At 37.2% G+C, this 21,463-nt stretch overlaps 1 protein-coding gene across 7 annotated transcripts in view; it reads left to right on the top strand.

Annotated features, from left to right (window-relative positions):
- Window positions 1-21,463, top strand: part of LOC131064714 (ascorbate transporter, chloroplastic) — a 151,578-nt gene that overhangs the window by 42,527 nt on the left and 87,588 nt on the right. For all 7 annotated transcript variants that reach the window (XR_009111312.2, XR_009111310.2, XR_009111309.2 and 4 more), the window contains exons 2-4: window positions 12,109-12,665; window positions 13,265-13,372; window positions 14,991-15,146. Coding sequence is in view for 3 of the 7 variants with exons in the window: in XM_057998956.2 (XP_057854939.2) it covers window positions 12,109-12,665; window positions 13,265-13,372; window positions 14,991-15,146 (821 nt within the window). In the remaining 4 variants the exon portion in view is untranslated. The remainder of the gene's footprint in view (window positions 1-12,108; window positions 12,666-13,264; window positions 13,373-14,990; window positions 15,147-21,463) is intronic.

Genomic DNA, 21,463 nt, shown 5'->3' with positions numbered 1-21,463 from the left:
ATAAGCGGAAGGGGCTGGCTTGCCGCCCAAGCATTGCATTGTTTTTAGTTAATTAAGCTAATGATCCCCTCAACACCGTATGCTCTCACCTTCCCACATTGGGCACTTGGTGATCAAAAAGTGGAAGGGTTACTTTCCCAGCATGTTTCAGTTTATGATTTCTAACCTTAACGGGTTAACTTCTTGTTGATGGTTATTGTTGGCCTTGAAAATAAAAAAATAAAAAAAACTGGGATATTCCAAATACAAAGACAAATTCAAAGCCAGTTCAGCAAGGCTTGATGAGATGCTGGAAAGTCAGAGACATGGAAAAGATATGCGAGGCCTAGGATTTGAGAAAGGTGAATCCTTTGGATCTGGATAAGGCGATGCAAACCTAATTAGAAGAAGAGCAATAATCCTTCGAAAACCGATCATAGTGCAAAATTCCGCGGAAGCAAAAACAATGCTTCGGTTGACAAGAACAAATCAGATGAAAAGGGAAAGACAAAAGTAGATGAGATCAGAGATCAACATAAGAAGATGTGGGCAAAGAAGGATGAATCTAAGGAAGATAATGGATCTGTGCCTGAATCTGGTGTAGAACCTTCATCTGGTAACTAGGGCTTTTGGCCTTAGGGGGAGGCAAACTAATGCAAATCTTGCAGTACCCCTTGATGAGATTTGTAGTCGATGGATTACAGATGGTAGGAATTGAGTTTCAGTTGATATCTGAGATTCAGATGGATGATTCTGGCATCCGATAGTTGAACAGGGCATCCAATTGGATATCTAAGGTGCATTTATTTCAAAGTGAAATTAGGGTTTGCAAAGTTAAAAGGGCAAATACGAGAATCATTCTTCACTTTGCGAATAGTGTTTTCGAGATGAAGAACAAGGCGATAAAGCTTTTCAGGCGATTAGAGAGGAAAAGCGTTCTGGCGAGCGATCTAGGGCATCCGTTAGTCAGTTGAGGTATTTTTCAAAGAGCATTTTTTGAGTTCGATTTTTTGAAAATTTGAAATGACATCCTCGTCTTCCATTGCTACCCCTCTGGTTGTTGAAGTCAAGGATAGGACCCGTCCTGTGTTCAAGAAACACCCCTACAAATCCATGGAAGTCGACCCAGTTGGAGCTTTCTCTTTCATTCCGCGCGGAGTTTTGCATGTTGATGATGTTCGAGCCTACATTCACTGTGAGATTGAGGAAACCGGCTCTGAGGATATTTTGGATCTTTATACTGACAACATCATGGATGAGATTGGCAACACTAAGTCGGAATTTGCACAGTTGTAGAGAAAGGGTTTCACTCAATTTGTAAACTTTCCGACATTCGATGAGAAGGAATGGGTGAGGTATGTATTGAGCAGGATCCATGCTGAATTAATATGGCTAGACCAACCATACAAGATCACTGCTAATGCGATTAGGGCGGTAACTTGTTTGAATCAAACCGGTGACAAGCCAGGGTTACGCAAGGTCACAAACCCCATAGTGAACAAATTAATCGGTTCCAAACTTGATGGGCGATCAATGAAAATCGACACAATCAAGGAGGATGATGTCAAATTTGCTGCAATGGTCATTGGTTACAAAGTATACCAGTCTAACTGACTGAATTCTGTATCTGGCACTGCTATCCATGCAACCTATCAGATGGTCAAGGAAGATGCTCATTATGACCTGTGTAGTTTTTTGTTGGATGAATTGATGATAAATTTGAAGAAAATCAAACAGGATAAAAAGCATGTCTTCAAATTTGGTTCTTTGGTTATTTGTCTGATGCTTTATTTCATGAATCAAATCCCCCGAACCGGTAGAGTACAATGGGCTTTTGACAGACCGATGGCTCAACAGATAAAGCAGGGGCTTGATAAACTTGGCAACAAGGATAAGCAAAATGTTGCTTTGTGGGCTTTCTTCAAAACCTTTCAGGACGATGAAATATAGAGTCAAAATCCCCAAAGAAATTGTGAAGAAAATGAGGGGACAATCTGCTTTATGGTGAACAAAGATGAATGTCTTATGGAAGCGATTTGTTGGTTGAAAATTTTGTACACCTAGGGAAATATACAAAATTGTGGCTTCAACCACAGTGTGCGAGTAAAACTCTCCTAATTAAGGGAAGCTTCCCCCTATCTATATCTAATATAAAACTAAACAGGATGAAACAACAGTTTTTGTTCTTTCTTCAAGAAAGCCAATATCCTTCTCTTCACAGAAAAGTGATAGTAAGTTAACTTAAAACAGTAAATACAGAAATGAGACTTTTTTGTAGGATTTTTGGAACTTAAAGGGAAGCAAAGTTTCCATGAAGGCACAAAGACCTCCGTCACTTTCCCGGGACGGGAAAATAGAAAGAAAGCTCAAAGTCTTCAACTATCTATTCTCGTATCAACCTTTTTAGATGATTTTCTGCTAACCAAGCACAATATGTAGCAGCTCAAAGTCTAACTACATGATGCACTTTACCTTACATGCACAAGTCTTAAAAATAGAAGTAGCACAAAGTCTACAAGCTATCTTCTCACTTTAGCTCTCCACACTAGTTTCAGATATGATAAGTAGCTCAAAGTTTGCAAGACCAAATCTGAAAACCAAACATATAACTCTAAATACAATGAGTAGCTCAAAGTCTACAAGATTGAATTTAAATCCCTCTTTCACAATAGAACAAAACTCACAGTCAACTCCAGAAAATGTTGTCACATAACAACTTGCATTGGCACAAAGTCTCAACACAACTTGCCTCTTTTATTGAAAGCAATCTGATTTACATCTAAGCTCAAAGTCTTAGAGTGCACATACAAATTGGCAGAATTTTGTTGCATTGCCAAAAAGATCCCCCCCCCCCTAAATTACGATAGACCCCCTCAAGTATTTATAGGAGAGGAGTCATGAGAAAAAGGTGGGAGGATCCCAACTAACTTGAGAAATTCTCTCAACCACCAAGACTTATTCAATAACTAACTACAACTTATTCCAACTACAGTCCTAATTGAACACAACTTGTAGTTGCTTTACATGTAATTACAAAAGTGCAAGTAATGAGTTAACTTGCAATTACAAAGTTATGCTTTATACATGTAACTTGTCAAAACAAAATTACAAATGCATAACTAAAACTATTCCATGTGTCTAAAAACACGACTCTAACTGCATCATCCTTTGTCTGTGATGATCTTCATGTCGCTTCAAGATGATAGAACTTGAAGTATTCTGGATTGGTAAAGACATCTTGAACCGGAACGGGAACTTGCATCCTTATCTTCTTGCTTGGGTTAGTGCTAGCTTTTCAAGAGGGAAATGGTTGCTTTCCTCTTTTCATGTCATGACCATCTTTGTCTTGAAAGCATTCTATGCTCTCAACCATGAATTGTTGTAGTATCTCTTCTTTGTATCATCCTCCAATCTTGAAATCTGCTTGCAAAATAAGGCCCATGCCTTAATCTATTGATTTGGTAGGTCGTGTGTGCAAACCGGACTGACAAGGGAAGGGATAAACTGATGCAAAAATGGGCTCACAAGTGAATTTCGGGTTTTGGAAGATGCATTACATGTGTAGGAAAAACAAGAGCATTAACTTGCAATTGTGGAGAACAAACATGCAACTTGATATGTGTAATGGGCAAACACAATTTTGCACTTGTAATTGGACCTTTAAAACTCATTTTCAAGTGTTTTTTGAGTGCATTTTGGACCAATTTCAGGTTCTGGATGGCTAACTGCAAGTGAAGACTTTAAATGGGAAAAATGAATGAAGGTGTGAAATGAGTGGATGAAATGGTGGGAATGGTATGTACGGATGATGGAAATGAATATGAGTGAAAATGAAAAGATTTTGGGAAGATCATCTTTATGAAAATGGGAAGAACTTTCAACTTGTAATCCAGTTTTGAAAGGATGAATATTTCCCAATTTAGAAACTTGGAGTTTCATCAAAAGATGGTTAAGATTTTCCAACCAAAGGGGAAGATCAACTATTTTCATCTTACATGCAATTGGGTTTTTAAATTCCGAATGCAAGTAAAGAGGAAAAATGGGGAAAGACAATGCAATTCACAAATTGCCTTGCAAACTTGGATCAAAGGGGAAAATCTCTCACAAAACTGGATTTAGGCAAAACCAACATATATACAAATATACAAATTGACCAAGGAAAACCAAACAAACAAGAAATAAAAACAAAAAAGAAAGGAAAGAAACATACCTTGATCAATCAAAACGTCCTCCAAAATACAAGAAGCAATCCTTGAAATGGAAGATTGAAACTTTTAAATAGATACGAGGAGATTCAAACCCTAGCCACATTTTTCCTAAATACCATGTGTAGCAAAAACAACTATCAAAATGGCATAATAAATGGTCAAATCTCCATCCAAACCCCACGCCTAGGTGAAGGAAACAAAAACGATTTAGGAAAGAATGGATTCGTGGCAAATTTCAAAGGCAAATCATGGCATTTCTCAAACACGTTTTTGCTGTTAAAACACCATAAAACCAGCAACAATGTCTTCCAAATGGCGTGGAGAGTTTCAAAATGCATGAAAATAGGCATGAAATCAAAACACCTTCTTCCTTGAATTTCTCCATAAAAATCGTTGGAAATCTTCAACAAAATCCTCCAATATTGCTGGTTGGGTTTTTGGGAAAGAACAACAAGTTTAAAATTGCAAAGAACACATGAAATCGGGTTTCTAAAACCCATTTGCAAGTTTAAAAATGTTCACTTTTCATGCATAAAGGCAAAATCGGGTTAGTGAGAGCAAACAAGAATTTTAAAATACTTGTAATAGGGAAATAAAACTCCCATTACAAGTTTTAAACAACTCAACAAAAGACTAGTAAAGGGAAAATAAAATTCGTTTTACAAGTCTCAAAAACAACTTAAAAATAAAACTTGTAATAGGGAAATAAAATCCCTATTGCAACTTAAAGTGACTTTATAAAACTTGTAATGGAGGAGAAAAACCCCTACCATAACTTAAAATCACTTAAGTGGAACTTTTTAAAAGAATTACAAGTTTTATTTTAATTTTATAATTTAAAGTTCACTTGTAATATGCCCAAAATGTTCCTACAATGACTTAAAAAACAAAAAGCAACAAGGGGAAAATAAAAAGTAAGTTACAAGTTCTATTTTTCATAAAGTGCACTTGTAATTAACTAAAAAATTCCCTACAACACTAAAACAAAGGAAAAACATAAAACTTGCAACTTAAGAAAAATTTTCCACTTGCAGTTAGGGAGAAAAAACCCGAAATTGAAGGAAAAACATAGCAAACGGACCCAGAATGCGATGAAATTTGAAACGTGGTTTAAGGATGGACTAAGGATTAGTCCAGTCCAGGGATAAGGCAAAATTTTGCCTTGGGAAGCGTTCCATAGAGTAAAATTTTCATTTTTTGACAAATTTTTAATGTAATGGTCCATCATTTTAGAAAACAAAAACGAGGACAACACGGTTCAACCCCAGACAGTATGGATATTGCCTATGGGATATGAAGTTGATGAAGCTACTTTGGATGCCTACGCACAACACTTGTTAAAAGCTTCGGTAGACACCAAAGAAGAAAGGTTCGAAACCTGCCAAGAGAAATCAATGGAGTTGCATACTAAATTCACCGAACCAGCAAGAAAAAGAAAAGTTGCAAAAATAGTAGAAGACATTCTTGTTGAAGGAGGACACCCCCGGGAGAGAGTTAGAGCTGCTAGAGCTGCGAGGGATGCAGTTGAGAAAGCGAAGAAACAAAAGACTGCACCTACTCCAGTTAAGGTAAAGGTGACAGGGCCTTCTCCTGCTCCGAAGAAGACACCTCTTGCCGAAGAAGAACCCTCCGGTCCATCTACTAAGGGTAAAGGTGTTCTGAGGAAGAAGTAGAAACCCCAAAGGGAATATGTAGCAGTTTCTTCGGTGCAATCTGAGACTGAATCAGATATAGACATTCCCAAAGCACCGAAGAAAGGACAGTTTGTTAGAGTGATCCAGAAATCCCAATCCGGTAGTGAGAAGAAAGAGCAGAAGGAGAAGAAGGCAAGGTCAGATCCTGTATCGGCGGGCAAGCCCAAGAGAGGAAAGAAGACAAAATCTGACTTGGATGAAGCTATAGAATCCGGTAAGATGAAGTCTTCTAAAACAGAGTATCATATTGTTCCTCCTTTGTCTATTTAAGAATTAATTGATGAAATTATTAAAGATGGAAACTTGAAGAGCATCTCTCTATTATGAGAATATGGATTATAAGGATAAAAGGCAGATTGAGGAAGTTGTAATTTTGTACATGGATGTATTTAGTAAAGAATTGTTTCAATTAGAAGAATATCTTCCCAAATATTTTTATAGTTTAATTGATGCTAGGAAAAAATCTGCTAGCCAAATGTATAGAGAAATAAAGGAGAGTGAACTGGTCAATCAGTGCACCAGTATCACTATAGAGGAAATTGACAGATTGGTTTTACTGGCTAATAAAAAGGAATTCAGGAGCAAGCACAGAGTAAACAGTCTGGTGGTTGATCGAGTTGGAGAAATAAGGAGAGAAACCCGTGCAATCTGGAAGAAGTTTCTTACTGAGAACCGACTTGTATAAACTGTCTCACAAGATGAAGCCACCCAGTCAGAAAATCCTTTGGTAAATGATGAAAATAAGGAGGAAGACACTCAAGATGTTGCGAAACAAAAATTTTGGATTCTCTTGAGGTTGAGCCTACTAAAGAGAATGATAAATCAGAAAAGGCAGAGGATGGTGCACCGAGTGGTGAATCGGTGCACAGGAGGCACCTAAAGAAGGCAAATCCAGATAGGTCGAAGCTGAGGAAAAGGTAGAGGAAAAATAGGATGAACCAGATAAAGGAAAGGGTAAGGCAACGGAGACTCCGATCCTTGTGGCAATTGACACAGCTAAAATTCAAAGCCAAGGGATTTTTTTGTAGTTCAATATCAGTTTTGATAGTCTAATTTTGACTAATTTTACTACTGAGAATCTGAGATAGACAAGCAGATAGATAATTGTAGAGGACAATTAGCTTAGATTTCTCAGGCATATGGTCCTACAGCTAACTTAACCGGTAGTATTGAAGGACAAATTTTGAATATCATAGAGCAGATTAGGAATTTTGAGGAGGAGGGGATGATCAGGCGGATAGGTGAACTCTAGAACCTAATTGGTCTTCGGTTGGACACCTTAGTGTATCATAAGATGGACTGCATTCAAAACATGTCTCAGGAGACTCCTACTAAGACTGCGGCTATAGAATTTTATGCTTATGTTTTGAATAGTTTTGTTTCAATTTTGGAGAAGTTGCGGGCACGATGGAACACATATCTTGTGTTCCTTAAGATGGCATATGCAAATGTTCTGAAACATGTATAGATTTGATCATCCGGTGAATGTGTATATAATACTATATATGTACAGGCAATTTTGATGCGCACCCTATCTTTGGCATTGGTGTCAAAGGGGGAGAGATGAGGTGAAAAATGTACTGGTTGATAATATGTATGGAGTGTACAGTCTGGTGTAATACATATTTTTGGATTGTTGATCTAAGGGGGAGCCTTAGAATTCTTTCATTCTTTCATCGGGTGTACAGGTGTCACAGGTTCAACACTTAGACATTTTTCACAGGGGTTGGCATCAATGCCAAAGGGGGAGATTGTTGGCAATTGACACTCATCCGGTGATCTTCGATGCTTGATTTATGGTCTAGGGTTTTCATTGATGGCATTCTTCTTGGAGACTCGATCTGGCGGTCGTGCTTCATCTTATCCGGAAGCTGGAATTAATTAGTAGGCAGTCAATCGGTAAAACAGGGTATCTCAGTGATGTTTTGGTCTGGAATAATTTCCGATGATTGCGGTAATTTTGGTGGTTGATTTCGTGTTCTTGATGAATGGGAATATCCTTAGGAAGCGTGTGAATACACTCTTTTGGTTCGGTGCTATATTTTGTTCGAGATTGAAGGCAACTTGGAGCTACACGTTACACTTCTTGAAGCCGACTTGAAGGAAATTACTTTTGTGCTAAGACTGGATAAATAGGATCGAATTGGCGATTGGTTTTGGTGGTAATACTATTGTGGTGATCCGTTTTGGTGCGATTGAGTGCAGTTTCACGTGTGCACTTTGCTTACAGACAATCCGGTAGCTGAGTGAGATAGAAACAGAGTATTCAGCAGAGCGAAGACAGTCAGAGATTTAGTGCTTAACCAGAACTCATTCTTGCATTGTCAGATGCTACTTGAAAGTTCATTTCATTGTATTTCCTCATTGTAGTCAAATTGTAAGTCAGTGAGACTTCCCTGAAGGTTGTAGCCTTCCGGGCAATTATAATTGAGCAGTGAGCTCTAGGCAATCAGCCTGAATGCAAGTGCATTCCCCATCTATGTAATATTTATGTACTCTTGGCCATAGTATATGAATATTGTGGGTTTCAGCCCCACCGTGGTTTTTCCCTTTCCGGGTTTCCACGTAAAAATTCTGGTGTTGTGGATTTGTGGATTATTTGTTTCATGTTTATGTTCTTTTTTGTTATGCATTGCTAACTGGTGTATAAAGAGTAAGTTTGTGGATTTGACTTCCGGTAGATCACTGATTCACCCCCCCTCTCAGTGATCCCCGATTCTAACAAACCCAAGTTTCCCAAGTCTTCCAACCCCAAAAACCCAAGTTTCCCAAGTCTTCCAACTCCGGAAAACCAAGTTTCCCAAGTCTTCCAGCCTCGGAATCCCAGGTTTCCGACTTGCAACACTTCCGGATGGTGTAATTAGCACTCAAAGTTCTTAATGCTCCACCGACTCTTGCAACTTGTACACTTTCATTCATGGAGCTATAGGGGCGCGTTTAATGTTTTGCAGGATGGCATCAAGTGGAGTACAGGGCCATGCTTATTTATGGTTGCTTGATGGCCTTCATGTCAAGCCTGCATGCTCTGACTTTGGAATGTTAGGCAATCCACCTTCTATAAATACTTTTCTTCTTGGGATTGCCTTGTCAAGGTATGGTCGGGTTGCTTGCATGTACACCATGGCGGGTTTGTGCATTTCCTTGCCTTCCCCAACTGACATTCCTCTGTACACACCAGGGTCAAGGTTTCCTCTCCTTGACCATTGGTCTCTTCTCTGCAACTAGTTTGCTATATAAAGGTTGCTAAGCCTCATTGTAAAGGGTTCTCTCCCTGCTGGCTTGAGCTATTCTTTGCTCTTTCACTTCTCTTGAAGACATGTATATTTCTTGCAACTCTGCATGTAAGTTTGGCCATTGGCCTTATAATGAATTGAAATCATCATTCTTGCCTTCCTTCAACTTATGCATGTTGTGTATTTGTTCTTACCTTCATTGTAAGTGTATGTTTGTGGCTTTCTCTCATGTATATGCTGTGTTAACCTGTTTCTGGGTGTGACTTGTGGGAAACTTTCTCCCCTTTTGACACTTAGCAATTTCTAACCTCTATATATGTGTTTGGAGTCATTCAGGCAATTGAAGTTTGTGCATCTCCAGGGTATTTCAATTGATTCTCCATGTCATTTCGGGTGGGGAGAGGAACATCTCTTATCTTGGTGCATCACCTCCTTTCATTTTAGCATTTCCTTCTTCCTTTTTCCTCTGCAAGCTATTAGGATAGGTTTAGAAGTAGAATTTGGAGTGTTGAGTTGGTTCAACACTTGCACTTAGATTGAGAAGGAAGCCGGCCTTCTCCGAAGATTCAACCCCCTTGCGCAAGGTCCCACACTTCGGGGTTGTTTCCATGTTTCACAAGGTTGCTGAGTTGATATCTCAGCAAGGGTGCAACTTTTGTGGCATCAGTCTCCTTTGGTCAAGTTTGCACAAGTATTGTTCCTTTTCATCCTCCATATCCCTATCAATTGCTAAAAATCCAAAAGAGTCCAAGTATGAGAGCATTTTCATCATTTTCTACTATTGCAGAGTTTCCTTGGACTACTAGACATTTCTTGCTTATCTAATATCCAGTCCCACATGAAAGTTTTATGTGGTCCATTGCTCCATTCTACCCTCAATTTTCCTCTTTTCCCATCTTTGTGGAATCTTGATGGAACTCCCCTTCTCCCTCCCATATCCGTATGTCCTTTCACTTCCTGCAATCTTCCATCTCTCCCTTTTTGTAGAATTTCGAAGAGGATTTAGATGTTTACTCCTTCCACTTCATCCACATCTTGTGTTTAGTTTTGTAAGGCTTGCTCACATCTCCCTCTCTCCTTGCCTTGTGGACTTCTAACCCCTATCTAGACATTCAAACATCCTTTCCAATTTCCACTTCCTACATCCACTTTTGCATCCTAATATTGCAAAAGCTTCAATTTCCTTTTGCCCTCTTGTTTCTCCTTATATGGACTTCAACTTGACATTTAGGTATTTTTCCCCTTCACCTAGAGATCCCATCTTGATGTCTAGTCATGCATCCTCTTTCTGCATTCCTCCTTGGTGCTTTCCTTCATCCGTTTCACCCCTTTTTATGTAGTTTCATTGTACTTCCGGATTTCTATTCCTCCTTTTAGTTCTTATCTTTGGTCTTGACTTGAAACTCTGCATGTTCATTTCTCCCATCTTGTTGGCACTACAAAAACAAATCATAATATTAACTTAAAATAACATCTAGATATACTAAAAATCATCTTTAGCCCATTTAAACTTTTTTTTTTAATGTTCAGTTGTACAAATGAAGAAAAAAAAAACTTAGGGTGAGTCCTAAAAATAAAACAGCAAATATTTAGCACTTGTAAGTACATTTTTGGAAGCTCAGTTGTAAAAGAAAAAAGCACTTAGGGTAACTGTGAAAAACAAAACAACAATTTTTTAACATTATGATTGGGTATGCAAACCAAAAAGATCACATTTTAATTAAAAAATTAAAAAACTTCAAAGAAACAGCAATTTATTTAAATTTTTCATTTTCTATTTGAAGTTAAAGATTAAAAAAAAAGTTTATTTTTTTAGTGTATTGAACCAATGGAAAATGCTAAAAATCACTGTCCAATGGTTCAATGTGTTGAAGAATCAGACTGAATAAAATAACAACTTTAAAATAAAAAGAACTGAAAAAAACCAAGCTTTGAGTTTGGGATTTTCCATTTGTGAAGGAAAAGCAATAATTAAAGTTTAATGTCAACACAAATACATGGTTTTGTCTTTGTCAATAATTGCAAGAAGGCCTTCCTCTTCCCCTTCTTCCCTTTTCTTTTTTTCCTCATCTTTTGGTGAAAATAGAACAATGGGTATGGGGTTTTAGTATTCCCCCTCTCCAAAATATCCCAAGCATCTAGATTGCATACTTTGGTCACAAAGACATGCCCCTCTGGACCAATGAATATAGTTGTCTCTCTAGATGCACGCGTCAATGGTTCTGTGTGATTTATCCTCCATTCAGTGTCATGGAATTTTTGCACTTTGTATTCTTATCATATGTGTAGGGGAACCTCTGTAGATATTGGAATAATTCAATAATGAGTTCAATAAATATGACATGATTCAGAGGCCTTTGTCACATACTAGAGAGTTTCCAAATAGATTTTGTAAAAATTTATAGATTAAGATAGAATTAAGTTACTACATCCAAAGTCTTTAAAGTGACTGTGAGGTACTTTAAGGAAAGATAAAAGTTCACATATTGCAGTCAAATTAAATTGACTTGTTGTAACGTTCGTGATAAAATCCTATGTGAAATGCACAGCTACTCCTGAGGATTAGATAGTGACGATCAATTGCCTGAATAATATCCTTATCTCAAATTAGATAATTTTTGCTTTGTAACCACTTCCATTACACTCTTTTTTGCCAGAGAAGATCATTATCCCACCTCCATAAATTCTTACGGAGGATCTGATTGAAGTGTTGTATTCTACTCTTTTCTGGATAAAAAACTTTAAAACACACATATTTAGAAATGAGATTTGCACAAATCTGCCTTATGTGCGGTCAGGATAAAACTCATATAAATTTATTCAAAAGCTCTCCTTGTGATATGTTCTTTGGAATAAGTATGCTGTTACCATGCTTTCTTGTATTTTAATTATGCTGATGATTCTGATTACTTTATGGGTAATGTTCTTAGTTTTTGTATGTTTTTACACAAGTGAAAGGAGAAAGATGACATGTAGCTCATGGTTCCTCAATAGGGTATCAAGATAATCAAGCTCTTCAAGTTTACAAGGTGAAGCACCATGAGACCAACAAAAAGATATTTCTTTCATCTCCAGCTTCATGTTCCATATATCCTATGAGAAAAATAACATTAAGAGGAGACACATGTTTGAGAAAGAGCTTTCAAGGAAAGCCAAAGCATTTTTCACCTTCTGGAGCTTTCATTTGCAGTCTTTGCATAACTCCCAAGCATTTAAAATCTGGGAGACAATTTTCAGGGAAACTTAAATGTTTTCTTTCCTCTGAATCAAGCAATGGCTACTGGGAAAAACCAAGAAACTTGGCAAAGCTCGGTATTTCTCTCAATAGGAAGTGGCAAGACTATGATCTCAGGTTTAAGGCATTTGCAGATACTGAACCTGAATTCGGAACAGATGGACCAGATTCAGTTCCCTCATTCAAAGCGCTACCAGACTCTGTTGGAGTGCAGAAGATGGTTTATCACAAAAGTCTTTTGTGGAAGGAGTTTCCTAAGCGCTGGGTGATTGTACTGCTTTGTTTCTTTGCCTTTCTCCTCTGCAATATGGACCGTGTATGTTTTCTGTCCCACTTCTACTTGAAAATCTCATAAACATTTTTAAAGTACAACGAGTGGTTTCTCATGAATCTTGTCATTGATGTTTTAATTTTATCTGAAATCAGTCATGTCATATTCTTATTCTTTCCAATGTTTTGGTCTAACTTTTAGTCTCCTCTTGAGTGAATTGGATGGTAATTCTTAATCTTAAAACATATCACTAAATACCATGGGTACATTAGAACCATATATGGTATAAATGACAGTGCCAATTTGAAGTGATTGTATATCAGTTCATGGAGCATAAGTGCATTTTTAACTGATTCTTCCTTCTAACAATTCAAATTAATTTTCTTTTTCTACTGTAACAATGTTCTGCACTTTGTAGAAGCTGGTGGCATGCATGTTTTTCTAGAGATAACCAACAAGAACTATACGAATATTGGCAATGTGGTATTAGTCTAAATTTTAAAAGTTTGCATCTAAAATGCCATTCACAACTGTATATAATAAGTATGACCATTTGTATCTGTCATTTTTCACATTTTTCTGAGCACAGGAACACTCGTGTTAGATGTTCAATGGCTATATTTTGACTTCTCAGTTCTTTGCAGGTAAATATGAGCATTGCCATCCTCCCTATGTCTTCAGAGTACAAATGGAGTCCTGCAACAGTTGGTTTGGTGCAGTCTTCATTCTTTTGGGGATACCTGCTTACTCAGGTCAGTTATATATAGAATTATCATCTAACCTCACCTATGGTTTCAAGGAAAGTGTGAACAGATTGCTTGAACTTGTTCGTTGATTGGATACATATTGTTTGAACGAGTAATTTATGTAATGTTTCTCCTCTCATATTGGAGAATCTAGAAGCAAAGTATCTCAAGGGATTAAATTAAACCTTTTATCCCATATTAAGAAAAGGTCTAACATACTTAATCTTGTATGGACATCATGACACTATGATTATATTTCCTGACTTGAGTTTTGATGTCAGTTTGTTCTAGTGTGATCCTACTAGCATTTTTCATTTTTTAAAATTATGGCTGTATTCCTAGTCAAAAAATACCAGTGCTTATTATGTGCAAAATCTATATGGAATTTTGTCATCATTTCCAAATGTTTGCAGTGATACAGATTCCATGCTCTGAAAAGATATCATGGCCAAACTTTTACCATGCCTCCACCAACATTTAAAGCATTCTTAATGCCATTATTGCACTTTCTATTGGATCCCACCTTGATTTGTTTAATAAGAATCAGTTTCAGTCCATGGAGTATGAAATCACTTAAGAAAATTTCATCATATAGAACCCCAATGCATGCAATCCTATTTGTATATCCGACTCTTTAGAACATGATCCTCTAAATATTTATGGTTAATGTCACCAAAACATTGTCACGACTTCACATGATAGATGGTAGCTTGCTTTTGGTTCACAAACACAGTATTTCATAGTGCTGCACGTGCAAGATAAGTATCCCTTCTTAATAATTATTTGTGAGAATGTTGTTTACAGGATTTATAAAATTAATGATGTGAGTTATTGCAAAATGTTAAAAAGAAATGAATATATAATGAGTTAATGAAAGTCACAAGAAGAGTCAAAATCTGGTTATAACAATGAAAGAATTTTTCTTGAAATATAAATGAGAGTTCTATAGATAACCCGATGAGATAATGGATTAGTTTATCCAAATGAGAAATTTCAGGAACTAGAACTGTAGAACTAGAAGTTTTGTTGTTGTTTTCATGCTTAAAATAGAAATAAAGAAGTGTTGGAACTCCAATATCCCTTAATCGAATGGGTAGTACTTGTATCATTCTTTCTTTCTACAAGGTATGGTGTGGTAAAATTGAAATTGTTCTGTAATTACACCATTGCAATCCTAGCTAATTTTGTTAGTTTTGATATGGTTTTTTTTTCTTCTGTTATTTGATTATATATCTGCCTGTGGTCCTTCAAAGAGGAACTTTGAGTAGTCTTCTTCAAAACAATTCCCTTATATATACTGTGGGTAAAGAGCACACTCTAAAATTTAAGCACACAAAATAAAATGTTGATAGGGTATACTTTTAATTCCATGGGTAAAGAACACACTATAAAATGTTAACAGGGCATACTTTGTGGTTCTTAAAAGGAAAAAGAAATTAAGAAGTGGAAAAGAATATAGCTAAAATTATTTCTTCTTTCTATCCGATTTTACAAATGCTATGGCTCATATACATTTTGTTCTTTTCAATTATGTCAAGTTTTTCAAATTTTGTTGTATGACTTTTAGTTGATATTGCATGTAACCTGTTTTTCTAATGTTCCTAGCTTCTGAATCAAATAGCAGATTGCTGGAGGCATTTTGGCAGACAAAATTGGCGGCAAGGCTGTTTTGGGATTTGGAGTAATATGGTGGTCAATTGCAACTATTCTGACACCTATAGCTGCAAAAGTTGGATTGCCAATGTTACTTTTTGTCCGTGCGTTAATGGGGATTGGTGAGGTTAGTTTGTTCAATATTCTGCATTTATCATGAGTGCATTTTGAGATTCCTTTAGAAGTGCTTCAATTGGCAAGTTTTGTAGAGTTGGATACAATGATTTTTCTTATCACTAGTTTCAAGACTTGTCATATATCTCAAATTCACATATCTTGTCATGGAACATTTTATAATTTATTGAAAACATCAAATAGACAGGAGCTCCCATATGAAATTTTTTAATTGGGCAAGCTTTATAATAAGAATATTGATGGATGATCTCATTCTTGGCAGGTTAGGGCTTTTGTTGGAAAACTCGGACTTGGCAGACCAAATTTTTTTGACTCAGCAAAAACTTGGCAACTTAAAAAATTGCTTGAATTCCTTTAGATACACATTTATTTTTAGGAAAATTCAATGACAAGATGTATCCACTAAGTCCATAAATGAGCACAAAAGTGTTTTGCTATTAAATTTGATTGAAGATAGCAAATTGAGTACAAAATCACATCATTGTGCAAAATCTTGATGGCTGATTTCCTGATACAATAGATAGCTGACAAAATGATATAGTAAATACAACATTTTACATCATCCTCTCCCCTAATTTTGTGAAAACTTGAGGAGAGGTAGAGGTTCTAATCCTTGAGGTCTGCGGTGGCTCCTCACTTGGTGTAGAAGGTTGTGGCTCAGCCTCTATCCTGGTAGTAGATGGAAATGACTCTTCCTCAGCCTCATCAATGTCATCCAATTTTACATCTCCTGCTGCACCCAAACCCTTCAATGCCTGCCTCACAAAATCAAGAATCTTATCCTCAATAAACAATGTAGGCTGCTCATCTTGCCCTGTCCAATCGCTATAAGGATCTATCTCATCCAAATCAATGGGATCCTTTGATTTGTTCCCTACCCTTCTTGTGCACAACCAAAGGTTATATTGCAGAAAGAGAAGGTCATTGAGGTGTTTTTGAGCTAATTTGTTCCTCTTTTTCATGTGGATGGCCTCAAACAAGCTCCAATTGTGCTCACAATTGGATGCATTATAAGGTTGGCATAAAATGCGGAGGGAAAATATATGGAGATTTGGGGGTGTTTGCACCCCAATTTGTGTACCAAGAAATTACAAAATAAAATGTTGAAGGGTTACAAAGAAAAGTCAAAAAATATTTTATCAAATTATAAATTATAAATTTGTAACTTGTAAGATGCATGTGAAATAAAGACTCCAAATTTTATACTTGGTGTTTGAGTGGTTCTTCCTCAGGTAGATAGCTTTGAAGAAAAGTGCCTACCCTTTCCAACATTGTAACTTTCCAATTTTTGGACAATGAGGTCTCTTACCTCTACTTGGGATGTCGTCCTTTGAATGCATGTCGTTAGGCCCTCCATAACCTCTCCATTAGGATCCGGGAAGGTATCTGAATAGAAAAAGGGGAGTACCCTACCACATGGATGGGATGGTAGAGTTGATTGTTCCACCTCCTATCAATGATCTCCAATTGTGATCAAATCTAAGGTTGTCCTTGTAATAATTTTTAATGGACTCTTTGGCCCTATCCATGGCCTCGTAAATATACCCCATTGGACAATTTACAAATACAAAAAGATTAAAGTTACAAATTAATAATGAAGGTCTTAATAAAAAAAAATAAAACATTCAATTTGAATTTGAATTCTAAGTTTTGAGGTTACCTTCACAATTTCTATAGCTCTTTGTGCAAAAAGGTTGTCAAAGATTATGCTTGCAACCCTCTCTCTTTCAAGCTTCTTTGAATAAGATGAGACTCACAAAGATTTGTTTCAAAGAATTCAATGAACCAATAGTGCTCTGCAATGTTAGGAAAACCATTGCAACCCTTGTGACACCTAATCCTACCAACTCTTTCCCTTGGGTGTGATCTCTCATCAAATTAAGAACGCAAGGGTGATTGTAGATAAAAAATTTTATGCTCCTTGCATCATCTACAACTGGTGTCACCCAATCAACTTTGCCTATGTCCTTTAAAAGAAGGTCAAGGCAGTGGGCTGCACAAGATATCAAAACATGTGTCTTATGTTTGTCTTGGAGCAATCTCCTTGCCACCACACATGCTGCTGCATCATCAGTGATGATTTGTACCACATTTTATATGCTCATATCCATGACAACTTCTTCCAACACAAGACACAATATTTTTGCATTTTTGACTTTGTTAGAGGCATCCATATATTTAAAAATAATCACTTCACCATTTGAAATTATTAAAAATTTGACAATGGTGTGGTTTTTTCCATTCGTCCACCCATCTGAAAGAATAGTGCAGCCATATTTTTTCCATTCCTTCTTTTGTTCTTCCACTATTAGCCTTGCCCTTTCACTTTGTAATTTTCCCCAAAATATTCCCTAAGTTCACAATTGCAACAAATTAGGGGTAGGCTTACATCTTGCCAAATAAACATCTTTTTAAGGATGCAATCCTAGATTTGAATCTTGCAAGTACAACATGAACAACATATGCAAATATAAACACATATGTTTAATTATTAGGGTTAGGCAATTACATCATATTCATAGATTATCAATAATGAAAGCATATTAGGGTTTGGGAGAATAGACATGATGGGTCCGCCCAAAGCCGTATCTACACCAAGCCCAAGGGTGGATGTCTACCACAGCCCTCTTGTTTGGCGGCTTGTATCTGCTTCCCCCATCAATGTCTCATCCTCCTAAAGACACTCGCCATCTTGTGGAATTGGGTGGGGATTATAAGTGGGTTACTTGGCTCCCTACTAAGTACCCTCTGGTCCTAGGAGCCATCACGGTCAACTCTAGAACAGCCTACTTACTTAGCCTTGTATACCCCTTTTGCTTACACCCCAGGCTTTTTCTACAAGGTGGGTTTCAGTCAATCAAACAGATCTTATATTCTGTCATAAGGACATATACTTAACATTCTTTATTATGCAAAAGCATGTACACCTATATAAGACAATGATTAGCAGAATATCAAGTATACCACTGAATATATATCTGATAATAATAATCTGAAATGATTAGAGTTCTTCTGCAATGAATTGGACTGATTTCCCTTGTGGTTGCTGTTCCCTAGCTTATGGGAAGTGCTTTTGCTATGTGATCTGCTTAATGGATTTGACCTGTTCGAACAGTTCAGTCTGCTGGACTGATTTGCTGATATTGACTTTGTTGTTTCTGCAGATGTGTGTTCTGGATGATTGATGATTTTCTGGATGATTGGTATTGGCATTTATACCTTTCCATAGGATGAAGAGGCATGCCTCTTCACATGGAGATCTGTTTGCAAATGAGTTGTCTCTTATCTTCGTGTCACTTGACTCTTAACTAACCTCAAGTTGATCGCACCTTTTGGAGATTAATCCCTCCTCACTAACTTCACCTAATCTTAATTGCTTTCACTTGATTATTTGTTGGAATCACTGCTTCTATGCTGGTGTAGATCACTGGCCTGCATCATCCTCTATACTGTTGATGATTTTCAAAGGCCATGTCTTCTTATTCGTGGTAAGGTCGTGACATATGGTTCTGCTTTACACCTGCCCTTTATCTGCATCTCAATCTACCATTTTCTGTCTGCTCTAAGTAGAGTTTTATTCTAATCTGCCCTCCTTTTCTTATCATACTTTATCTCTTCTTTATACCACATCACAAGGGTACGGTTTCTTCAAGAGAGGCGACCTCTTTAGGGGGGTTGGCCTTAGCACATATTCAATTAATTTTAAGCAAAGATTTAATTAATTATATGAGTTGGCCCTAGGAAATTCATCCAGGGTCAGCTTATTGAATTTATATTGTCTGAGATTATTGGAAGGTCAGCCATCTATGAGTTTTTTATTAATTTCTTTGCTTTAACTTCACTATTAAATCTGTGCTAGGATAGAGGCATGACAGAGTTACATCCTTGAGCAACCTACAAGTACAGAGTGAAAGTACAAAATTTTAATTTTTAAACACAAAAAATAGCCTAAATTCAACATAAATTAATGAACATAAATTTAGCCTAAAGTTCAACATAAATTACTTTAACTATAAATTAGCATAAATTAACTAACTTTCCACTCAAGTCTTTAGAAGAAGGTGCCTTGTAGCCTTTTCCTGCAATTGTCAATGCAGTTACCAAATTGTCCCAATAAGGACTACTCGCCACTTTGAAAGTGACGTTGTTGAAGTACCAAAAATCAACACATGCCATATTTGCATGTTCATGCACCTCCTGGTAGCTTCCAATGTTGGTTTCTTAAGCATGTTTCTAGGCACAAAAAAAGTATGTGGTGTGCGTGTAGGTGTAGGTGATGGTACTCTACTTGAAGTAGATGAAGTGAAGGCTGATTTACTTAGGATGCGTGGACCATGAAGAGATCCCACTATGCCTTGACATGACGTATCTTCATTTGATTCTGGTTGCACTTGAGGACCATGACCACTAGCTATGGATGTTGCTATGGATGCCCTTGTTTTTTTTTCTTTTGCAATTTTTTCTCTTTTGCCCAAGTTCATCTTAACTTTCTCTTCTTTTTCTATTTCCTTTCTCCTTAATTTTATTATATTTCTATTAACTAGTTCTTCTAAATATTCCTCTTGTATGGGTAAGACTTTCTCCAGAGTTTTTATTAACTCCATAAGTTTGTCATCTAATTCGATCATTATGTTTGACAAGTCTAGTTTGCTTTTGAGGGATTTTGGAAAGTTGCAGTAGTGTTGGAGCCTCCTTGCTACTACATTCCCCTAACAACATCCTTCTAGATCTTCCATGCTCATTTAGGTCTTCCAAATTGGTTAATGGCTGTTCTACCTTTTGGCCGCATGAGTTTGATCTTTCTGGGATCTTCAACTCTTCTTCCTTGTTTTGTCATGTCCCCTCTTTAGCTCTGTCTAGCAGAGACATGTGAGTTAGCCTATTATGGGGTCTTGTAGGTTGGCAATGGTGGATATAGACTTAGTTAGGATATTTAGTGTTTGGATTTGGTGTTTCTGGCAGTAGTAGACCAGTTTGGAGCAGTTCCTTGATTTTAGGAGGCAGTTCCTACATTTTAGGAGGCAGTTCCTACTTTTTAGGAGGTTGTGACAACGTCCAGGGTTGGGGTTCCATGAGACCATTCCTTGGTTTCAGTTTCAGGAGATTTGGGTGTGTTTCCTAGTTTCTAGGAGCATCCCTAGATTTTAGGGATGAGACTGCTAGTTGATCCATGATTTCCGACATCAGTCACAGACAGGTGACAGGTTCCGTTTCAGACTTTTGGAGTCATTTGAGCCTTCTGCAACTATTTGGGTTATATTTTTTATATATTTAAATATTTCCTAAGTTAGCGTTTAATTAATTAAATAAGGCTATGTTTATAGCCATTTTGGAGTAATAAGGGGTTTTTGGCTTCATCTGGATGCATATGCCCATGTGTTATAGCTTGTTGGAAAGGTCTTGAACTTTTCTAAATGTTTCCCATTTGTCAAAGACCCTTTTGATGAACGGAATTCTTTTATATTAAAAAAGTGGCGTTTTCTCTATACTTGGCGACTAAAAATGAGAAATAAGACTTTATAAGCCTAAGCACACTTTTCATACACTTTTAGGGTTCGAGATAGAGGGAAGGAGTTATAAGGAGATTGTAACCTAATTATCAAGTATCTTTTTACACAATCAAACTTATTTTGTGAATTTGCTTTGAGTGAGTGATTCTTCATCTGGGACGCAAACCCCAAGATCTGGACCGGTTGGGACGTAACCCTCAGCAGTTATTGGCATTGGATTATTCAGGCAGAGTGCATAGTTGACAGAGGTTGAGTACGCCATTCTTCATTGTGGATTCAGGTTGCAGAGTAAGGGTTTCAGCATGGCAAATTGATTCTTCAGCTTGGGCGTGATCCTTGCAGCCTTAGGGCCGCCATTTGCAGCAGGTACATCCCACGTCGAATGTAAGGAATGCATGTATTCAGCCTTAGAGGTATTCTTGATTCATGATATATTATTTTGTGAAGAACTTGGAAGTTGTAGGTCTGCAATTTACATCAGCAAGCAGGTTTGAGACGGAAACCTCAGATTTGGTCTTCAAGAGGACGGAATCCCTTCTACAGGAGGCACGTGGAACACATCAGAAGCTTGTTTCAGGCATATTGAGGGTCATTTCAACAAGCAAACTCAGTAATCATTAGCAGCAAGGTTATAACATCAGATCTGAGCAAGAATACATTCAATTTCAGTGCATTACTTATTTCTTTTGGCAGCTGTACTGTTTCCCAAGGGGGCCGTACCATTATAGATGGCTATGGAGTGATAATAAATAAAATGGAGGGTTTTAACTCCATTTCTTGTTCTTAACTTCATTGTTAG

This window comes from Cryptomeria japonica, chromosome 8 (assembly GCF_030272615.1).
Source record: "Cryptomeria japonica chromosome 8, Sugi_1.0, whole genome shotgun sequence".
Classification (NCBI taxonomy): domain Eukaryota; kingdom Viridiplantae; phylum Streptophyta; class Pinopsida; order Cupressales; family Cupressaceae; genus Cryptomeria; species Cryptomeria japonica.
The sequence above is the reverse complement of the archived record's forward strand: the minus strand, read 5'-3'. Positions and strand labels throughout refer to the sequence as shown.